The 24,426-nt window shown below is 39.9% G+C and overlaps 1 protein-coding gene across 1 annotated transcript in view; it reads left to right on the top strand.

The window, feature by feature from the left end:
* Positions 1-1,606: 1,606 nt before the first annotated feature.
* The window catches only part of pot1 (protection of telomeres 1 homolog), a 62,921-nt gene continuing 40,101 nt past the window's right edge, over positions 1,607-24,426 (top strand). Inside the window, exons 1-4 of the mRNA XM_057836502.1 lie at positions 1,607-1,701; positions 21,413-21,535; positions 21,666-21,738; positions 21,825-21,913. Of these exons, the coding sequence (XP_057692485.1) occupies positions 21,428-21,535; positions 21,666-21,738; positions 21,825-21,913 (270 nt within the window). The 5' untranslated portion in view covers positions 1,607-1,701; positions 21,413-21,427. The remainder of the gene's footprint in view (positions 1,702-21,412; positions 21,536-21,665; positions 21,739-21,824; positions 21,914-24,426) is intronic.

The raw sequence follows: 24,426 nt of genomic DNA on the forward strand, positions 1-24,426 counted from the left end.
GTTTTGAACAGTCATAACTTCTACAACATATCTGCGCCAAACATCTCGTGCTTGTTGAGTCATACTCTGAAGGGTCCTGTGGGGGTCATTTGCATCAACCCTACAGCGCCAACTAGTGGCAATAGAGTACCCGCAATGGCACATTGCCCTGTCGCGGCACACTGGTCGGACCCCGATATCACCCCCAAAGCGCGGAGGCCGGCTGTCGAGTGGACGGTCCGCGAATGACACGACACTCATTCAAAGTTGAAGCGACGGGGCTCCAGGCGTGGACGCCGGCAACTCGCCGGTAGTCCACTCTCTTACTGGTCAGGCTAGTGTCGGGCCACTCGCCGACCACTCTTGTACCCGCGTGTCGCGGACACTCCGGTTGGAACCAATTGCCAACCGTCACGTCAGGGCAGCGGGTGAAGTTCGCCGTGTTGCATCACATTAAGCAGCAGGGCACCGTACTCCGGTGAAATGCCGATGTCACACCCCCGTACCGGTGCCCTATATTCGGCTTGGACTCCAGGAGACTCCGATGGCTGGATGGAGCCCTGGTGGCCATTATTCTTTCTTCATACTTTTATGTCATTGGCGCAATCAGCTGCCACTCTAACACACCGGAACTAGCGTTGAAGTTGAATCTTTGTGTCAAAATGATTCAATCGAAAAAAAAAGTGCCTTCAAAACTTTTCCCACTTCAAAAAAAAAGTGCGTTCAAAACTTTTTCCACTTTGGAAAAAAAAAAGAGTTTAAAACTTTTTGCTTTTCAAAAAAAGTGATACTTCAAAAAAAAATATATATATTTCAAATAAAAAAATATATTTTCAAAAAAAATATTTTTGCAAATGATTTTTTTCTTTGATTAAAAATAGTTTTTTGATTAAAGCAACTTTTATTGCGATTGAATGATTTTGACACAAATGTCCTACCCCTAATATGGCTCAAACACAAAAAGGATTGCTTCAATCAAAGAAAACGGTTTGAATGAAAAATAAAGTGTTCAAATGCGAATTTCTGAGTCTCAAATATTTTTTCACATTCAAACCTTTTTTTCTACGATTGAATATTTTTAAAATTTTTGATTGAAGTCATTTTCTTTTGAAAATATATATTTTTTTGTTTGAAGCGATTTAATTTTTGATTGAATAATAAAGACACAAATGTCCTAGCCAAAATGTGGTCCAAACGCAAAATGACATAACTTCATTCAAAAATGGTCTTTCAATCAAAAAAAAAAAACTTGACTTAAATAAAAAAGAAAAAATTCAATTAAAAAAAAAAAGTTTTCAAATATATTTTTTTGAGTTTCAAATTTATTTTTGCATTCAAACACATTTTTTTTGATTGAAGAGACGTTTTCTTCGATTGAAAATATATATTTTGATTGAAGCAACTTTTTATTTGATTGAAGCAACTTTTTTTTTGATTGAATAATAAAGACACAAATCTACCTCCATATGATCTCAGCTTTGATCTGCTTGCAAATAATATATAATTTGATTTAATATACTGTCATGTTGTGATTAAAAATAAATAGATAAATAAATAAACAATATAGCCAAACTATAATAATACGAAATAACTGGTAAGGGTTGTTTGCTTTGCGCTTGCGCATTTGTGCAGCTTCCGCATGTTGTGTTGTCCCAATCCGCATGTGCGTACATCTCAACAGCCCGCCTGTTTGAAAACAAGCGAGGGAATCAAACCTTAAAGGTCAGTTTTATCATTTGAATACAGTATTTTCACCCATTCTCATTACCCATATTGGCAGATAGCTACTTAGCAAATATTGTCAATCGTGTCTTGATTTGGGCCAAACATAACAAACCATGCAAGCTGCAGTTAGCTCCAGACTTCAAACAAAAAATCTTCTGCTTTGCTTTTTGCTGCGAACTTGTTGTCGTTTTGAAAGTCAGTATGTTTTATATTGGTGCTGCGAGTGCGTTGAATACATTAAAATGCCCCAGAATCTAATAGAACCGCCGTACCTATATCAGGCTACGTCGTTAGCAGTTCGCTGTCATGTAAAGATTCTTTGAAATGGTGGCCGTTACAGCAACAACTATGTTTTTGCTGTGAAAGTGTGTGATATAAAACCTATCGCCGGTATACTATAGCGGATAGATCGGAAAACTAAGTAAGATACTATCATTTTAGGATTTACATCTTAGGTTGACATCGATAGGCAGCATGTTTGAGATTGGCCGTTTATCAATATGCGCTCTTTTTCGTGCCGGACTGTGGTACCGGTGTTCTGCCAAAATATCTACATCGGCGAAACGTCCTACATTAGTCGAATTTGACACCTAAAGTACTACCGTGCGCTCTTAACTTGTTTTGTTTAGATGCATACAGGAATAAGGTACTAAAAAAATGCCTGCAGAAAATACTTAAATGTAGTTATATCAAATAAGGACGGTTTAAACACGCTACGTGACTAATGTGGTCAACTGCTTCAAAGCTAACACAAAAAAACACAATGGTTAAAAGTATGAGAGGGTAATACATGCAAAAAGTATCTTTGAGGCTGTGAAAAGGTTCTAAATAACTAAATAAAAACAAAAATAGTGAGTAATCACCGCCTCTAACCGATGTGCGCATGCGTGTGAATGCATGCGCAAGCGCCCTGAGCATTGTGTAGGACGTTTCGCCGCGTAGTAAGGAATGGCCGAACACCTGGTACTGCTCCAAATTACAACCCTAAATTCGCATCAGTCCGACTCCCCTTTAGCGAGTCGCCTCCAGAGCAGACATGTTGCCTTCTCTGGAACTGCATGTCCCAGATTGCTTTGCGACTAGGGCTGCAGCTATCGATTATTTTAGTAGTCGATTAATCGATGAACTAGTTAGTTCGAATAATCGAGTAATCGGAGAAGGAACATAAAAAATAAAATACCTGAGCTGAACCTCAAACGGTATTTAAAAAAAAAAAAAAAAAAAAAGAGGATCTATGTACAACAAAAGAACATTTGGCAAACATACATCGCAAAAGGCCGTATAGCTATAAAACGCAAACTTTTTTTTCTTTACAATGCTCTTAACTAGAGCTGAAACGAATACTCGAGCAACTCAAGTTTAAAAACTGATCCGAGTAATTTTATTCACGTCGACGAATCGTTTAATTTTGCCAGCTCTAAGCATCACGTTTTGCCCGGACTACTTTTAATGCGGGACAACGCGCTGACGTCACGTGCGTAGAGGAAGAAGCAAAAAACTAATAAAAAATTACTGCAGCCGACAGCCGCTACAAACTACGCTGACGTTGCTAAAAACTACGCCCGCATGATGCTAGTAGCAGGTAGTGTCCGATGCGTCTCATAGATATCGCATGCATTTAGGACTAGATGCGAAATGACAGACTCAGCCGCATCTGGGCAGCGTTAGTAAACAGCCGCCATCTTTAAGCAGTAGACTTCTCATCGCTAATAAATATAACGTTACTGTCACTCGCTCACGTGACGTTAGCCCTTCGGAGGGCTAGGTTTCTATTGATTATGACCACTGTCGATGCGTGGCTAACGTGTCTTACATACAGGCTTTATTCAATCTGTAAAAACACCGCGCTGTAGAATGATGAGGGTGTAAAATTAAGCCTGTCGCAATATGCAATAATTCCATTTATCGCGCGATAAATTAAAATGAAGGCGGTAATTTTTCCGCTTCGATTTATCGCCTCGCGTGCACGTGCGTGCGCGCATGCGGCAGACATGCTGTTAAAAGTTCGGATTCCTCGTTACCAACTGCGCAAAATGCATCTTCGTTCCAGGTCCGGCAAAAACTAGCGCCGGAGCCAATCGTTCCCATTATATCCTATTGTTCAATGTATACCGGCCGCGTCAGTGCTCCAGAGTGACTGTGGACCATCTACGGCGCGCCGGTGTTGTTGACGTGTCCCGTCAGGAGTGAAATTTCACGCGGGGCGGCTATTTTTCGGCACAACGCCGGATATTTACAACGAAGTCCGCCAAAACATTGTTACAGACTTGGCTGCTACGAACAACCTCGCTTTGACAACAAACAGCTGAATGAAATTAAGAGCGCTGTGCTTCGAACTCGTCCTGTTTATGAAAGTCGATTTTCATATGCTGGTGTTGTGTAGTAATGAGCAGACGTGACTTCAGTGGCGCTTGCTAACTTTTTAAATGCGCCCACACACTAGATATCATGAAATGGCAAACTAGATGTGCATCGTACCATGCCATTGGCTACGTGAGCCCAGAGTGATTATGGGACACGTAGTCCATATACTACATCGATGAATTCTAAACTGTCATGACTGAATGGAAGTTAAGAAGGCCAAATCAATGCATACCAGTGACTATAGATAATGTTGCAAATATTGTTAATTCAGTACGTGACACAGATAGATTCGGACCACAAATAGGATGTCTTGCTCATGTAGTAAACCTAGCTGCTAAAAGAGCTGTAGCAGTCAACAGTGTGCCCTGCCTCACTTTACAAACAGTAAAGATTGTTCACAGCACTTTTATACAATTTTTTTCAGATCAGTAAGAAGTAAGCACATAAACATTATGCACTAAAATGCATGTTTATTTGATGGCAATTGAATTTTTGCTCGTTAGCAAAAAAAAAAAAAAAAAAAAAACAACAAAAAAAAGAAACAAAAAAATTGTTATTTTTTTTACAGAGCATTAAATGTATTGAATCCGATCAAAAATCGTGTCCCCCGTATCAAAAATCATACCGAACCGTGACTTAACTGTATCGTTGCATCCCTATGGAACACCACTGCAGAAGCTATGACGGGAAAAGTTTTCATTTGCCTAAATGCTTAAGTTATTAAGAGCATTTTTTTTTTTTTTTTTTTTAAACACATTTTATTTATTCCGTATTTCTGTGCGGTATCAATATTGTAGTTTTTTACTTAAGAGGCATGGTCTATTGTTTTTAGTTGGGATTTCTTAAAAAGTATTTTTGAATTTAAGAGTAAATATTTATTGTGTTTAAATGGGTGTACTTGATCTATTAATATATACTGTATTCTCACTGTGTTATTGTAAATTGGTTTTAAAAAATTGGGGGGGGGGCAATAATATCGCATATCGCAATAATTTATGAGAATAATTATCGCACACTTAAATTTGATATCGCGACAGGCCTATGTAAAATTAAAACATAATAAAGCTAACTGTCAGTTTTAGCTCAGTAGTCATTGCTGAATAAAACACCAAGTAGCACTGGTCCCTAATGTGCTCCAATACAGCAGGTATCATAGATTTATTTTGAACACTGCAAAAATTCAAAATCCTATCAGTACTTACAGTTTAGACTAACTTAAAACTTACCTAGAACTTAAAAATAGCTTGACACTAATGGAAATTTAATTGAAACGCCTGCAAATCAAGTTAATTGATCGACTCGGGCCAGGTCGGGCTGGATTTTTTTAGGCCCGACATAACCTCTACTCTGAAGATGTTCAAAAGACATACATATTCATACAATCAATGGGACTAAACATACAATCATCCTGCTTCATGTGGTGATGCACATACGATAAATTATTTCTTACAGTTAACGTATCTTATTTTATTGTCCTGGCAGCAGGCTGTATTTCTTTTCATGGACATGAGTAAACTGACATATTGGCACATTCACAAATCACACGATCTATAATTCCAGTGAGAACAGTCACACTCTACTCGCTGAAGCGGTGTTGGATTTCGCGGTGAGGGTAGATTTTATTTCGTCATAAGTCATGATTATAGCGCATTCCTCCTCCGTGAAGTAAGGTGCCCGTGCCATCGTCACAAGCAGTGTTTGGTTCTGGTCTCCGCCTCCTTTATGTGAACGCACAGTAACTCAGATTGGGTTGACACAGGTTCGACAAATCAACCTCATGATCAGCGTCGTAGCACCGATTGACCACAAACTAGGGAACCAGGTTTTGTCAACTGTGGTTACCCGCTGGTAAGCAAGATTACTTCTGGGGAGGTTGAACTCCGTTCGTAGTATAGGCCACTGGCCCGGCCAGACTGTTCTCCCTGTATTTTTCAAACACTGTGAAAATAGTCTGAGATGAGATCCACCTCCTTAACGGCCTCTTGAGCCAGTACGAAATCATCCGTCCAATCAGATTTCTTTATTTGCGTGACGTGTTTTTAACGAGCAACGTCACTCTTCCGCGTCTGAAGTCGTCTCCACAACAACAAAGATGGCGAACAGGAGAGCTGAGAATATGTTCCAATCTACAGTAAAATCAGTTTTAAATGACCAAAAACACATCGACACAAGTCATTGACAACAGTCTGTCTCGCGCTAGCCATGTTAAATTAACTTCTCCGCTCGCGCCGCGCGAGAGTTGTCGCTGTACCAACGTCATGTTAGAGCAGGGCGGTAAACCGAAAATTTACTGTCACCGAAATTCTTTGCGATGACCGACGTAATTTTGACCAAGTCGGTAAATTCGGTAATTTAATAAAACAAGAAAATATAGTCTTTTTATCCCGCTTTGACGCTGTGTTGTTCGGCTATGTTCATTCCCCTTTAAGAAAGCAGACAGTGTGCTTACGTATGGAGTCACGTGGTTTTCAGGAAGCCAATCAAACAGAAGCCCGGTAGGCTAATGCTGACGGATAACGCTAAAAGTAAACGGGATGGAGTCGGGTTTAAGTTAGCTAATTTAGCTTCGCCAAACTTTCAACCGGCATTAAGTAAACTCTTGGCGGGTTCCAGACGGGCTTTCACCCGCTGTCTGTCCTCCCTGGTTCTAATGATATTAGGAGAGGATGCTTTCAGTGCGTTCTTCTGGTAGCCAAGCCACCGGCTAACGCTAGTAGCTAACAATGGCTACAAATGAACGTGAAAGAGTCGGACAGCGGCTCTAACCTTGTCGAAACGGCTGAAATTAATAAGTGGACTGGGCACGGACTTCATGTAGAAATCATCATGTCGCGTTATTTGGCATCTCTGTGTGATTTCTCTGAAAGCTTTCATGATGGTAAAGCACTCAGCATAAAGTAGCCTAATCCAACAGTGAAGCTTATATATGACTGTCTAATGGCCACAGCTATTTTTCTGTATGTGTTTGCTTTATTTTGCCATCATAAAACCTAAATGTTTCATTGGCATCAGAGCAATACAGTTTTAATCTGGTTGTGTCTGTGTGGAGGGTGCATGTATTAAAAAATGTTTCGGGGGGTGGGGGGGGACTGAAACCTTGACGTAAACACTTGTGTTGAATAATTATGTCACATCAGCCATTACCAATAAATTGTCTGAAGTGTACTGTTAACGCTGCTAGTCATTTGTGTTACAATGACATGTTTGCACAGTCATCATATTGATTTTTATAATGTTGTACATTTTCCAAGTCATACAAGCTGTTATAAATGTTCACACTAGAATTCTTATTGTTTACAAGATTTTTTTTAATACTTAATGTTTAGACTGCATGTGCAATTGTTAGATTGAAAGCTGGTTAAATAAATTTAACGAGAAACGGTTAATTTGTATTCCATGCATTTATTCAAAATTTCAAATTATATAACAGTCTGCTTGGGCGAATTTATCGTCATTTATCGTCATCGAGGTAAATCTGCTCAATTTATCGTGATACTTACTTAAGGCCATATCGCCCAGCCCTACGTCACGTCTGCCCGTCGCTGATTGGTCCACTCCGCTGTCTATTTGCTGTGGCTTGCTCCGCCCTGGAAATTTTATCCGCTCATTGGTCGCCAGACTCTATAGCTGGAACAGCGGTGAGTCTGGTGTACCAGGCTACTCAAATACAAATCTTGAAGGTCCATAAATGTTTTTTTCATACAAGCTTGGGTCCATTTATTAATGTCGGTCAAGTACAAAGCAGGTCGAAGGTGATAAAGGTGGTTTTCTTTGGACCAAACAAAAATGCAATGCACATTCTGATTAAATAAAAATAAATTGACTAAAGATTTTCCTGACTTAAAATAAAACTACAAAAAACAAACAAACATGCAAGTACAATGTTTGCACATGTACACTTAATAATTGACAAGATTTGTCATTAAGGTGCAAACAATAACTATTGACAGTACATTTTGTAACTGTAAAACACTGCTGGACAAAAAGAAAACATGTGCTAGTAGTACAGTAGATGTTCACATGTACAGAACCTAAATGACAAGCTCTGTCATTCATGTGCAAACAAAATAATTATTGACAGTAACTTTAACTGTAAAACACTGCTCAATGAGAGAAATGGCTTTTGGGGGTCACAGAGCTGTTTACTCACATCATCAGCCAGTACTTCAGTGCGTCTTGTAGGTGATGAATCTGAGAGTGAGATTTATTTGATTTTTTTTGTCATTTCCTCCTTTTCTTTTCCTTCGAACATTGCTCCCATCACTTCAGTTATGCACTCTTTTATTATAGCTCCGTCAGAGAACAGCTTCTTATGTTTGGCTAACGCACACGACACTCTGAGTGAGCACTCCGTTTCAATTTGTTGTTGTGTCATAGATTTAACAACAACCTTGCTTGACTCTTGATATGACTGCTTCAACCTGTTAATTTATTTCCTTCTCAATTATGATACAGGAGGAAACATCTTCAAAAGAGCTATGCTCTTTAACATAATGGCGTTTCACATTTTCACTTTTAACAGCGCAATTGTCTTTAAGCGTATTAAGCACATAGGTTTGGTACTTGCAGTTGGTAAAATATGCATATTTTTCAGTCCATTCCTCATTGAAATGGCAATTTTCATGGTCCACTTTTCTTCTCTTGGTCAACTTTGAGCATGCCATTTTGTAAGATTCTGTCTTCTACTGGGATTGCAAAGTGCTGTGTGCGACTTGTGTTTCACACTGCTGCGTTCCGTCCACTCTAGCTAGTAGCATGCAGCACATTAGGCACCAGTGTTACTTGGTGTTTTATCCATCAATGACTACTTAGCTAAATTGACAGTTAGCTTTATTATGTTTTTATTTTACCCCCTCATCACTTTACAGCGCTGTGTTTTTCCAGATTAAATAAAGCCTTTATGAAAGACGTGCATCGACAGTAGGGGTATGCCATCTTAGGCACCCCACGATCCGATTCGATTGCGATTCAGGGAGCTACCATTTGATTATTGAACGATGATCACGGTATTGACCATACAACAAAAGGCTGTCCTTAAACTTTTTTTTTTTTTTTTTTTTTTGAATACAAGAAAGTGCAAAAACATTAACCATTTTAGAGACAGGACTTATTTCTCTCAACAATGCTATAAAATTTACATAGGTGGAATGAATTCAACATTTTCTAGAAACAAAGTGTCTTTAGAAATAAGACTCCTTTTAAAGCTGTAATGTGAAGTAAGGTTGGCCAACCATGTTTTTGAATAATATCAATGGCTAAACTAGAGCTGTCCCGACTAGTCGACGTTATCGATGACGTAAATACGTCGACGGGCAAAACATACCGTCGACGGGTAATGACGGGTTTAAAAAAAAATTACATGCGGATAAAGTTTAGAATGGTGGGCGCTCGCGATGCAAGCGGTGAAAAAAAGCAGACCAGAATGGCAAGAGCTTTCAAGGAAAATATGGAGGGTGCCACTGTGTGTACTCTTGCTAAGCTGAGCTCGCATACCCGCACGTAGCACGTCGGCAATGAACGAACACTTGAAGCGCTGTCACCCAAGAGTAATTTTGGAACACAACAAGAAACAACAAGCTAGCGCAGTGTTTTTCAACACTAGTGTGCCATGAGAGATCGTCAGGTGTGCCGCGGGAAATCGGGCGGAGGTGCAGTAGGAGGGAAGGCAGGAGTAGGTAGGAAGTTCTGGTTGTGTGCAGATGAGCGAGGTAGTGCTCGCGCCGCGTTCAAGAACTGCTCGGATTTCTAGCTATCAGCGACCTTGTTGTCTGCGACAATGTGGACCCCAGCATGTCTACTGCAAATCATTTGGTTAGATTCGTCGTGTGTCGATATACTCGAAAGTGTCCTTGAAAAACACTGGCGGATTGTAAGTCCATAAAACTTTGTAATGTTTTTTTTTAATTGAAGTTGCCTTTATGCGCGTCTTCTCAACTTGCATCATTAGTTTTTTTCCACATGTACTTCATGTTATTAATCTACTCTGCTGCTGCCCCTGAAAGCTGTAGATCTCGACATCTCTGTGCACAGCATGCAGACTGTATTTATTAGGATAATGGAAGCTCCCACTTGGGGGGAAAAAAATATATATATACATAATATAATAAAAACGTATATGGAAACACAGCACTGGCCTGCTTACTATAATCCATGACTGCACCAATGTTACTTTATATTATAAAGTATTACTGTGAATATACATATAGTAGTATACTATCAAATTAGTACTATATATTTAATTTTTGTTACTATGACTATGTGTGCCTTTCATTCAAAATAATTGTAATATTTCAGTGTGCCTTCTGCTTTATCTATTATGAGATTAAAACAAAAGATGAACAGTTTTTCCCCTCCCCCAAAAATGCGGAATGCGCACCAGAATGAACATCTGAACTCACACAAAGTATTCTGAAAATGATTGTCCAGGACATTGCAATTCATTTTAACATTTAGAACAATATAGACATACCACAAAAAGAGTAAGAATTGTTTTGACTCCTGTTAAAAAGGTGAGATCACTGTGTTTCCGTTTACATTTTTTTGCAGTAGTTAATGCCAGCAGCATTTGACCTCATTGTTTGTGATTTATTATTGATATTTATGTTATTTATTCATACGTTAATAAAAGAATTTAGGTGTTCCAAAATGTTTTTTGTGAACTAATAAGCTTCAACCAAAAAAATAATTTAGTAAAAAAAAATAAAAATTATATATATATATATATATATATATATATATATATATATATATATTAGTCGATTAATCGTAAAAATAGTCGGCTGACTAATCGGGAGGAAATTAGTCGTTTGGGACGGCCCTAGGCTAAACAGTTATAAGCATATTTTCATTTTTTTTTTAACGCAACCCTTCCAGATTCTTTGTTTAACCCATAGCAACGCCCTTGACAACGAAAATGCTTTTCTTTGGCAATCTTCGGAAATCTTCGTAAATTACGTCACACCTAGAAGTGCGAGGGAAGTCCACCGTAGAACAGTATTGTTTGTTGCATTGCTTCTCGGTAAGATGCCACAGCGGTGTGTGGCGATGTTTTGTTCTCACTCAAACGAAAAGTTGTATGAGTGGCCAAAGGATAGCAGGGCACGTAAATGGACATATTTCGTTCGCACGAAGCGAATGAATTTCACGCCATCATCGAGTAGTGTTCTCTGCTGCAAACACTTCGAAGATGCCTGCTTCCTTAACCGGTCGGCTTATGATCAAGGATTTGCCAAAAAGTAAGTGTGATTTTTGGATAGATGACAGATGACTTTGTCAAAGCATAGCTGCCTACTGTTGTGGAATGAACAGTATAAGCTAGCGACGTTAGCCGAAAGTTAAATCGTGGCAATCCCCGATCATAGTTGTTGTTGTTTTCGCTAGGTTAAGCGTGTTTAAATTGTGCGTCATCTACGATCTTATCCGAAAGGGTTAATCCACCGTCAATCGGGAAACTGGTGTGGATGTGCATATAAACGGGTCGGCGTCGCGGTAATTCACGGTCACGTTGCAGTAAGAGACACACACCGCCGATGAGTTTGTGCACATTTATTTGTAAAGATACACGATAATATCGGTCACCGATAATTATCGGCCGATAATGGCAATTATGACGTCACACAGATAATCCAGATAATAAAAAAATTCAACCGATAATGCAATCCGGTAATTATATACTTGATTTTGCCTCCAAATGTGCGCAACCGAAGAATTCAGCACGCCGCCTCCTCAACCCCTCCCCTCTCTGAAGCCCCTGAGGGAGGAGGGGTTGAGGAGGCGGAGTTACAAGACAAGAAGTAGTTGAATATTATGGCGGCTGTTACTAAAAAAACGACGCGCTCGCCATCTGCAAAACATGTACCGTAGAATTTCCACGAGGCAGAAAGAACGCGTCCACATTCAAAACCACTAACCCAGCAGCCATTTAAAACTGCATCACAAAGAATTTTGGAACAAATACGAGGCTGCTGCTAGCAGGAATGCTAAAGCTATTGTAAACACTAAGTTAAACTACAGGGCTGGTGACGATACAGAGTCGGGCTGTTTGGGAATGCAGCCCAAGGCGGGTGGTAAATTCGCATCTAAGGCACTACTGGAGACCGATAGTCGGCAAGTAGCCGTCTTCCGTCTTCCGACGGAGCCAGCCGCTCTGGCCAGTCCGGCAGGCCGCCGGCGGGGCGAGCCGAGCCCGGTTCCCCAGCCTCTGGACCTCCGGCGAACACCCCGGTTTCTCGAGCGTTCCCCCACGGCGTGCGAGCAGAGCCAGGACCCGAATACGCCGCGGCGAACTGGACGGGGCGGGCGGATTATCCGGTACGAATGTAGCTGCCGCCGCCGCCGAGACGGGACACAGTTTTTTTTTTTACCTTAATGACCCGAGAACCAAAGCCCTGGATAAAAGAAATAATGCAGTTTATACGTCCACCATTCTTCATGAAAAAGTGATGTCCGGTAAGCAAGTTTATCATGACGGCACAGTGGTTATAAGATAATTTAAACATGGAGAAAACAAAGTCAGCCAGTCAATAATGCATTCAGAATGTGAAATGACGAGCGGTCAGATGACTTTGTAACGCTGCCTTTATTTTCGGCTTAATAAAACTCAGGCACAAAACAACACGCACGCGGATGCGAGCTCCAACTCCGTCCAAATAGTACTGCCGTGTAGCAGTTTAGCTGCTGTAACGCAAATGTCGTGAAAGCCGCAAATGTAAACAAAGCGCTGCAGAATGGGTACATGACATCTCGCTCTTTTGAGGTAATCATTTTCACAGTGTGCAACAAAGCATATAACATTAGCAATCACTTTTCACATTATTTAACTTATTTCTCTGCTCAATTACAGTCACAGTAGATAATCAAATTCTTAAATCAATATTCTGTAGCCACAAATATTATTCAAAATCTTCTTCAATTTTTTTTTTTTTTTTTAGGATTAAGTATAGTAATGTATTGCTTAAAACAAGGCTGTTAAGATTATTTTCAGCTAGCTATTTTTCTTCCAAGAAATCTGAGAGAAATACACTTGAAGCGATGGCAGATAATTTCACTTGTTGCCAATAGATTTACACTTAAAACTGACTAGTTTTAAGGAGGTGTGTTTTGCAGCAGATTAATGTTATATATGTTAGGAATGGCTTACTTTTAAACGCATTTTTGTGCAACTTAGGTATTTACTCTGTAAGTAATTGTTGCCAAAGGTTTACCATTACACAATGTCAGACAATCTGTCATTATTTAGATGATTGAATTGACGACTTGTTCATACTTTATGTTGAAAAAAAGAGCAATAAATTATATTTTTGCACAGTAATATTTTCTTTTGTGTATACTTTAAAATTTTACACAAATCTTTTAATAGAATTATCGGCTTGACATTATCGGTTATCGGTTGGAATGAGGAGGAAATTATCGGTTATCGGTATCGGTTGAAAAATGCATTATCGTGCATCACTATTTATTTGTATTTGTATTATGTATTTCCACCTTCATGCTTCAAGCATTGCATTGCATTTGTACGGTTCGGCGTTTCTTTCACGGTGATCGCTTGATAGCCTTCTAGTTTGTTTCGCGAGAGCCGCTGACAGGTGACAATTTAGCGTGTTGGCATTGAGTCAATCTCACAGCGAATCAGGGAGCGCGCAGGTCACGCAGTGAATCATGGGAAATGTAGTCTCGGGACAACACTGAAGTGGTGCTTCGTAATCTGTTCGCTTGTGTGAAAAAACTACATTTCCTCACGCCATTAGACGCAACTTCCTGCCGAGAGCTGTGCCGAGCTGTGTTCTTACTTTTCCATAAGAACTGCTCCAGGTGTTAATAAAGAGACAAGGTTGTCAGCACGTCGTGTGTTCGATACATTTGTAAACAAAAAGCTCATAACAAGACACTATGCACGATGCGTTTAAGAGACGCTGGAGTAGGAGGCGAGGAGGAGATCAGCGAGAAGCAAAACTTCGCGGTCGAATGTGGCGGCAGTCTGCTATTATTTTGTTTTCTTATTGTTGCCACAATAAAGTGGAGAAAGCCATCGACGACTCATCTCCTTCTTTCCCCCCAACATTTTTATATTATTATTTTATATGCACGAGAGCTGCCGGATCTGCCAAAATGAACATGAAATCTGATTATAATTTTTTTTCACAATGTCATCAGATAGACAAAAACATAAAATTATGTGCAAATGCCTGCATCTTCAAGTCATGAAAATAATAACAGCCTATATCTTACCAATGTTGTAATCTCGATGGGTCTCGTTACTCTCTTATCCATTCCATGTCAGGTAGTCTAGGCACATTGTTTGCATCCTGATTAGCGTCTGGCTAATACATGTTAGGTCCAACATAAAATTCCAAGCTCCTCTTCTTCCTCCAACTCTTCAAAAACTTGGATCTCCTCCCTTGCGCTCGATCTATCGCTTATATCGCTGTTTGAATCATTGTTTGAAGGGCTTTGTATGGCGGCCATATGTATGGAGCTGCAATCGCTGTTCCCGGTGTGACGTATCACTTCCGGGTTCGTCCCCTTTCAGGCTCGAACTTCGGAAACGCGATTATTTTGTCAAATATACAACATATAAATTATTTTTTCATGCTTTATTTGTTGGAGAATGTTTAATTACTTTACTTGTGACCCTATTTGGCATGTGAAGAAATTACTTCACATTACTGCTTTAACCAATATACTGTTTTCACAGATTTCTGTACTAATTCACATGTTTGTAGTGTTAAGTGTTACGGCTGTACTTAATAATGTTTTTACACGTTGTGCATATGAAATACACGTTAGCGAATTAGCTCATTAGCTTAGCGCTCGGCGTTAACTGTTAACATCTCAAAAACAACAACAATAAAGGCTAAACAGTACAAGAGGGTCCGTGTACTCACCTCTTATAGACGCACACAAGTCTTAGCAACACACTCAGGACATTTTTCAATTGACATGACTTGAAACTACTGCCGGACAACTTAAAGACAAAGAGCAATGAACTCTCTTCCCCTCTCGCTCTAAAAAATAAATTGCGCACAGAAGCGCGACTGCCGGGTCCCTGCCTGTCTCATACACAAATGTTTTTTCCAGTCTTTTGAAAAGGAGTAAATCTCTCGCTCAGTAACCAGCAGCATCCATCATAACGTTATGCGTGCATCGGTTAAAGGTGTCCGGGCGGCAGACGTGTCTTGAATTGCATTTCGCTACGAGCGGCTGTCATAAAGTGATTAGGGAAAATCTGATCCATCTAATAATCGATTTTTTGGAACTCCCTTAGTGGACAGTAGTCATAATTAATAGAAACCTAGCCCTCCGCATGGCGAATGTTATGTTAGCAAGATGCAGTAACGTTAATCTTATTTATTAGCTCTACTTAACTTAATTTTACCTTGTCTCGAGTATCGCTCCTCCGCTCTCGGAGTAACCAGAGTGCCTTCGGTGGAGCTGCAGCATTGAAGCGTACTGTGGACCACCAAGCGCTGTCTTACAGTGAATACATGAAATGGTGTTCGCCTTGTTGTCCAGCTTGAAATGCTCCCGCCCGGTTGACATTTTCTGCTTTTTCTTGGTGTCTTTCTCCTCGCTATTGTTGGCTTCTTCGTCGTTACCTCTATTTTCATGCATGGTTGAAATCAAATATATCTGCCGCCTGTCTTCTTCCTGTACGCACGTGACGTCAGGGTGTTGCGCCGCATTAAAAGTAGTCCGGACAAAACGTCATGCTTAGAGCTGGTAAATTTAAACGATTCGTCGAGGCAAAGAAAATTCCCCGTTCAATTTTTTAAAATCAAATTATTCCATTAATCGTTCCAGCTCTAGAGGGGTCCGAAGGGCATCCTAATTACATACCCGAAACACCTAATCTGGCTTCTCTCGATGCGGAGGAGCAGCATTTCAACTCTGAGCCCCTCACTGATGACCAAGCTTCTCACCTTGTCTTTAAGAGAGAGCCTGTAGACCCTGTGGATGAAATTGAATTTGGCTTTGTTTATCCGGGATGTTGTTCTTTCAGTCAAAACCCACAGCTTTTTACCATAGGTGAGGGTAGGACCCTTAAATCCTGAGATTAGCCTTTCGGCTCATTTCCTTCTTCACCATGACAGCCTCATGGAAATTCTGCATTACTGCATCCTTACATGTGAATGAGACCTTGAGATACTCCTCCACTTGGGGCAGGACAACGTCCCAGAACTGGAGAGGGCACGCCACCATTTTCCTTCTGAGAACCATGATCTCAAATATGGATGTGGTCATTTTTTAAAAATCGATTCCAACAGCTTCACACTCGGCTGCAAACCACTCTAGCGAGAGTTTGTGATCACTGCTTGATGAATTTAGTACGGGTGGGCAAACTGGTCCTCAAGGGTCGTAGTGGGTCCTGGTCTTTGTTCCAACTGATCCAGCACAGACAGTTTAACCAATGAGGTTTCTGCTGAAACAAGAATCAGCTGACTGTGGTCAACTGGTTGTGCTTGCAAGACACCAGTATAGTGGAAAGGTTTCCTCTTGATGGGTTGTAACAGAAACCCGCACCCACTGCAACTCTTTGTGGAATAGTTTGCCCACCCCTGATTTAAAAACACCACATCATCTGCAGAAAGCGTTGATGCAGTGCTGAGGCCACCCAACAACACCGATAATATCTGTCTATAAAGGTTATGAACAGAACCAAGGGGCAGTAAGCGTCACAAGGATGATTCTGAAAGTCTATGGTTCAACTCAGAACAACGGAATGAAAATTTAAAAGCCTCCCGTGGATGTTAATACGACAAGATCATTGATTCGCTCATTTCGCTGTCAATCAAAAAGGCATTCAGCCTCGGACAGCTCATCCAATCATCATGCAGAGAAGCAGAGCGTCCGGGCCAGTTGAACCCCGCTCACTGCCCATAGACCCCCAGAGACGCCCAGCGTCGGTTGGTCGGTATAAACCAAGCCTTTAGCCAATCACTCTTCTCATTTTGCTTAAGTGGAACAATGCTCACATCTCTGGAGACGCGCAGCATCCACACTTAAAGGACTATGAAGCTGCGCGAATGAATGATAAGCAAGCTGCACTGTGATAAGAAGCTAATTCTGAACAAAAGTTGAGCGCGTCGTAGCGCATATTTAGTCAATGACATGACACAACAGTATACATTTGATCACTTATTTTCTGACATTTTGGGGATAGCTGAGCTTCCGTTTCAGTCTTAGAGCAATCGTGGCACCTGTCTCTCTTTCACAGACGGCATAGAAACATGTTCACTTTTAGCTGAGATCAGAAAGCCAGATTTACAGTTTATGTATTCAAGTTTGCACATCAGGCACAGGGAGTTCATTCACATTTTTAGTATTATTGTTAGTTTAGTGTAGTATGGTTTAATTTAACACAAATTTTGATATTTAAAGTTCTAACTAAATATCTGACAAAAAGAAAACGATTTGACCGGATTACCTGTTTATAAAGGCCGGAGTTGGAATCGTCTGTTTGTGTACTAGCTATCGCGAGGTGAGGAAAACGATCTAAATGGCTTGGGCATCTAGTGCCGTCAATGGCACTGAAAAATGAGGATTTACAACCTGTTCTCTTAGTTGAAATTAATTGGATGCCTATCGTTGTCAATAGTAGGCAATACTATTGTGAATCAGTGCTTCCCTTTGAAAATAGCTGCCAAGAGAAAATCCTTACTCAAATTTATCACTAAAATGGATTAATCACTAGAGGCGTGCGAAATTTCCGATTCTTAGATTATTCGTGATTCGGCCGTGGAAGATTCGAGAACGATTCACAAATATCCAAATTCCGATTATTGAATTATACCAGGTAAAGCGGAAGTAAAACACAGTCAGCGCGGTCTTTGGGACGCAATGAGGAACGGACCGAGAGTACATATCATGTTCAACTCATGCCGCTAGAAAAAAAAAACAAACATACCTGACTGCGGGTGACAGCCGCTACAAACAACGCCCAGTTGCTAGTTGCTACAAACATATGGCTACATTGGATATCATATATATGTAGAACTAGATTCAAACTGACAGATGACATCGGTGTTAGAACTTGTGTTATTGAACAGAGATGCGAAATGACAGACTTTCCGGCGTAAGTAAACAGCCGCCATCTTAAAGCAGAAGACCACTCTAGATGGCTCTGTTGTAGCGAACCTAATTAACTTTTTATCTAAAATACTCCTAAAACGGCAGAATCTTGTCTTGAATCTATCTTTAAATGATGAAATAGTTTTAAAACTTTGACAAAAGTAGACAGAAGGGAAATTATGGAATAACGGGAGCAATTTTAACAACTGTAACAGTTGATTCACAACATTAAATTAATTGAATGTAGTTTAAAGCTGCTGATACAGAATGGGGACTGGAGTTTTTTATTTACTGTTATTTTTGTATATTTGTTTACTGTTATATGTTAATTTGATACTGAAATAGTAGTTTGGTTTAGCCTGAGAGGATTTTTGAACAATTTTGGAACTAATGTACAAAACAAAAAAAACAACAACAAAAAAGGAGGGGGGTGCATCAATAATCGTTTTATAATCGAATCGGAGCCCCTGAATCGTAATCGAAATCGAATCGTTAGGTGCCCGATTCCCAGCTCTATTAATCACACAGCTCTAGCTTGATGTGTTCATGGTTTTTTTTCTTTTTTTATGCACAACTGAGTGTAGAGAGTGACTCTTAGCATCTGGAAGGTCAAACGCTAGGAACAAAGCTCCGAGCGCCACAGTGACTCCTTCCTCCTCTTAATTCAGCCTCTCGGCTCCTCTCCCGCACTGCAAAGCACCAAGGTTTATCCCATTAATTCATTTTTCTGCGCTGGCTTTTCCGCTCAAGTGAGTAAGCATGGTGTCAGCCTCGCAGGCTGTTCCCGCCACACGCCTCTCACACTCGAACAGAGTGACTGTGACAGGTTGCCACTCGCTACCTGCCGGGACCGCTTTTCCGGGTTACTCTCCCAAAAGCTCTGACACCTCCCCACTCTCCCTGTGGTGTTTGTCTCAAGCTTTTTTCCTTTTAAGACATCATCTGTAGTGCCAAGACGCCTGAATAAACGACTTGTCTGTTTTGATTCTCTGTGATTCAGGTGATGAAAATTCATTGAGGTTGAACGGAGGCAACTCCACTTTTGTTTGTTGAAGATGTTTAAGAACGTCTGGCCTGTAACTCAACGAAACTGCTCCCTCTGATGTTGTGTGATCTGATTGTGTAATGGTTGCCTTGTCTCTCTAGTGTAGAGGTCATTGCCATTTCACTCTTCACTACTCTGCACTGCAAAAACAACATCTTCGAGTTTGTTTCTTTGGGATTTTTCTTTGGAGTGAACCTGCTTTTGTTTGAGGCTGTCCGTGGGGTTTATTTGTTTGGTTTGTTTGGATTTATTTGGATTCAGTCCTTCACAATTCAGCAAACAAACCATCCAACCAGCCACTTTTGTATCCTCAGACTGGGGTGAAGTGCCCACTCAATGGTGGATCACTTTCTAGTGCCATACTCACTTCTTGGAAGTCAATGTGTATATTTTGGGGTATACAAAACTAGGGCCCAATATGGGAACAACAGTTTCTCAATTTTGAACTAGCTTTCATTTTCTCTCAAAGCTAATCGCAGCAAAAGAAACATAAAACGTCTTTTTTTTACTTGCCTGACAGATGATTTGGAGTTTTTATTTTTGCAACAGTTTTAAAGGGTACCACAGATAGAAAGAGATGAAGTTCTTAAAAGATAAATGTTAGTACGAGTTATACTAATTTGATATTAAAACCCCTCTTATGTTTTCGTTTTGATAAAATTTGGAAAAAATGTTCTCTAGTAGGTCGGCATTGTTGTTGACGTCGCTGGGCGGTGACGTCACATGACTTCCACAGTGTCATCTTTAACTGCATTAACATGTGAACGATTCTGGCCTTCCAATTTTAACCCGAGTGGAACATTAATGAGAAGGACAGCAAAAGCGAAATGAACAGGAAAGACTGGATGAGACGAGTAGCGTTCATGTGTCAAGTTTGCTAGTGGTAACAGCACTCCCTGCTCTAGTTACGAAAGCAGGAGAGTGTTTGATGTCAAAAACTGCAGATCTTCACGGTAAAATATTGTGTGATCCAACTTATTCCAATATTATTATGTAGAGTTGGCATCCAGAGCTGTTGTGTGCTTTACATATGATTAGGGTATATTATTATGGGGATACTTAGCATCCAGAGGTGTTGTGTGCTTTACATATGATTGGGTTATACAGTGAAACACAGCAGTTTGATTATTTTTGCTGATAGCCCTGAGCCGTGCATCACAACACGCGAAAACGTTTGCCTCTACCGAGACGTATAATGGCGTCAAATGACGTCTTACGTTATTTTTGTCACGTAAAAGCAGATTTTCAGATTGTTGATCATCCTGCCGGTTGCTTCCCGGTGAATAAGCGACACGGAAAATGAAAAAATGTATTAAACTTTTTGATTACTGGCTATTCGTATCATTTTCTACCCAACAGGTTATAATGAGCCCTTATTTTGCACATTGAGATCTAGAGATGCAGAGAAAGGCGAGTGGACACAGGCGTAGCTCGGACCGCGCCGTTTATTGGCATAAGCTTCAGTAACTCCTTCACAATAAACATGAGTATCATATAGCAAAAATACAACAAAATATTCATATCTCTCAAAAAAAAATAATGTTCACAAAAAAGTGTTTCAATCTGTATTAATGAGGCCCTATTCCCACACAGTTAAACAACAATGCAAAGAGAACTGGCATTCACAAATTCACAATCACAAAATAGATATGCAAAATACACATAAAACTTTCTCAGACTTCAAACTCTATTTAAACATTTTAGCAACTCGTTTAGCTCAATAAATACACTGGATTGCAATATTTAGTCACAATATACAAACTATGATGCTGGAAGCTATTATCAGGAGTCTTGTATGTTGTGAAGACAACATACAAATGAGGCACAAGGCACTATGGACCCGCACTAAAAAGGAAACTACGGCATCATTGGCTTTATCTCTATTTAATTTAAAACTCGCCATTGACACCTTGTGGTGTATTTAAATCACTACCTTAGTTAAAGAATTACACTGTGGAAGTACGGCAGCGTACCCAAGTGACGTCACCACCCTGCGACGTCAACAACAATGGCGAGCTACTAGTTAATGTTTTGATTTAAAATTTTACTAAATTTATTAAAACGAAAACATTTAGAGGGGTTGTAATATCAAATTATTATAACTTTTTCTAACAGTTATCTTTTAAGAACTACATGTCTTTCTATCTGTGGTACCCTTTAAATTTTTAAAAGCTGTACACAAAATATGATTTTTTAAAATAATTTTTAAATGTGTATTTATATTTTTTTAAGGTTGCTACCAAAATCATGCCTGTCATTGTGTTGACGAAATGGGATATGCCAGGCGACCACCGGACCATCATTCCAATCTCCGAGATCAGCACAGGCAATCACCACAGCCACCACTCGGTCAAGGTGAGGTCTCAGCTCTCACACGTACCTTAGTATTTTCACAAATATAACACACCAAACCATTACACGTACCACAGATAAACGTAATTGCTCATTCCAAGTTAAGTCTAAAAAAAAAAAAAATTGCATTCAGGGCACAGTGATACACAAAGGTCCCCTGGTGTCGTCCTCAACTTACCACTTCATCCTGAAGGCTGTCATTGCAGGTAAAAAGATGCACTTTATGTTCGACATCAGCTTGAAAAGACGTCATGTTGTGCCTTGTGCTGTTTTTTTTTTTTTTTTATTCCAGGAGACAATGCCGAAGCTGAGGGATCGTCCATCAATATCGTTATTTTGGGGACGCTGGCCAAAGACTTCTCTCAGGCTGTCAATGAAAAGGTAGGTCTAGTTCATTGGTCGGGAATATGGCATATTGCTCGTTATCCATATCTGGCTCTTTTGATAAGCGTCTCGTCAATGACTCCAACATCTTTAGTATGGAACCTGCTGCCTCGCCTATCATAAATGAGCTGCTCGTGCATTGATACGTTGATAGTGCACACTTGAAACGTGTGTCGCAATTACAATGGTATGCAAAAGTTTGGGCACCCCTGATAATTTTTAAGATTTTACTTTGCTAATCACTGATTGTTTAGAACAACATTTTCAGTTAATAAATCATATAGCAGATGACCACAATAATATTTTTCGAAGTGAAATGAAGGTTATTGGATGAACAGAAAGTGACTACCGTATTTTTCGGACTATAAGTCGCAGTTTTTTTCATAGTTTGGCTGGGGTTCGACTTATACTCAGGAACGACTTGTGTGTGAAATTATTAACACATTATGATATCATTTCACATGTTATTTTGGTGTTTTGGAGTGACTCTGATGGTTTGGTAAACTTGTTAGCATGTTCTTTATGCTTGTTATCTGAATAACTCTTAGTAGCTTTGGCCACGTTCGCGTTCTGCCTTTGGTAATGTGTGTTCAATTGTATTATTGACTTTTTTTATATTGAAATACATGCTTTTAGTTTGCGGCGCTTTCACGCCCACGTGTGGGCGCACTCGCACTTGTTTATGTGAAGAAGAGCGCTCACACGCCAGAAGGAGACGGACAGCTACGTAGCTCTGAGTGAGTTAGCGAGAGAGAAACACGGCTGTGAACCTACATTCATTGTTGATGCATGTAAAATATCTCTACAGAGGCAACGCCTGTGTTTATCATCTTTTCTGTTGTTGTGTGTTTTCCACCCGCGATCGGACTACGGCTGTCCCAAACGACTAATTTTCTCCCGATTAATCAGCCGACTATTTTTATGATTAGTCGACAAATCTTTACTTTTTTTTTTTTTTTTTTTTTTTTTTTTTTTTTTTTACTAATTTAGCAATGAAATTTTTGTTGTCGGTTATCAATTCACAAAAACATTTTGGAACACTTAAATTCTTTATTAAAGTACAAATAAACAGATAAATAACAATAAATCACAAACAATGAGTTCAAATGCTGATAGAATTAACTTTTGCAAAAGAATGGAATGTAAACAGATTCAGAACACTGACTTCACCTTTCCAACATGATTCAAAACAATTCTTAAAAAAATACCTAGCTTGTGCAAAAGAATGGAATGTAAACAGATTTAGAACACTGACTTCACCTTTCCAACATGATTCAAAACAATTCTTAAAAAAATACCTAGCATTAATATTATAGTATACTGTAGTACTATGTATAATAGTATTATAATAATTATTCATTGGCAATCAGACTTTTCATAAAGGGTGTCATTTTAAAGGTATTCTTAGTGTAGAATCTGAAGTATGTGGGATTAACTCCAGAAATCGTTATTCATATGACGAACATGACATGCTTTTATTTTGAAATGTTCAGCGGAAGTACGCTCGCTAAACCGCTAACTTATGCTTTACATTCCACAAAAAAAGCGCTTTTTGTCATTGCATGTTGTGTCAGTAATAGATTTTTTTGTCGTTTTGCAAATGCTGTTAACCAGCGATTTTTCATCTGGCGTGGCTCAGTGGGAGAGTAGTTGTCCCCCAAACCAGAGGTTGTGGGTTCGATTCTCCGCCCTGATGCCCTGATGAACTCGTCTAAGTGTCCTTGAGCAAGATACTGAACCCGACGTTGCTCCTGGTGCTGCGTCACCAGTTGGTAGATGGCGAGATAGTGTAAAGCGCTTTGAGTGCCTTGAAAGGTGGAAAAGCGCTCGCTATATAAGTATAACACCATTTACCATGTTTGAAGTGTAACCTTTTAACTGCACGTTTTGGACAAGGCTGCCTGTTTTATAGCCTGCTAAAGTAGGTCGTCTTTTTTCCCATTCACCTCAATGTAGCATTGCTAACGTATATAGTGTTTAATATAGGTGTGTTTTCTTATTTTGTATGTCTTTAATTCTACAGCGTGTTGATGACAGAAAAGAACTGGAGTCTCATATGCCATCAGCACGCACGCACAAATTAATGCACGCGCGCGCAGCGATAAAACACAACCGTGAAAATGACCGCCCTCATTTTTATTTACCATGCGATAAATGGAATCATTGCATATCGTGACAGGCTTAGCAACTTCAATAAAACATGTCATTAGTTAGTTAGACAGACTTACAATCTCCTGTCGTTATCATTCACGGCCGACGTGCAGCCAAGCTTGGCATTGAAGAAACAGGACACAACAGTGTACCCTCCTTTGTTTCTTTAAAAATAAGTTAATGTTTTGGACTCTCTGGTGCGCTTTTTTGGCTTTGTGCCAATTTCCCCGCTTGCATACCAAGCGTCCGACATTCTGAACTTTCCACGCATATATTTTTTTAACCCTTCATTAACCGTCGACGGGATGTTGTGCTCGTCGACGGATTTACGTCATCGATGACGTCGACAATGTCGACTA

Source organism: Corythoichthys intestinalis, chromosome 5, assembly GCF_030265065.1.
Source record: "Corythoichthys intestinalis isolate RoL2023-P3 chromosome 5, ASM3026506v1, whole genome shotgun sequence".
In the NCBI taxonomy this organism is placed as follows: domain Eukaryota; kingdom Metazoa; phylum Chordata; class Actinopteri; order Syngnathiformes; family Syngnathidae; genus Corythoichthys; species Corythoichthys intestinalis.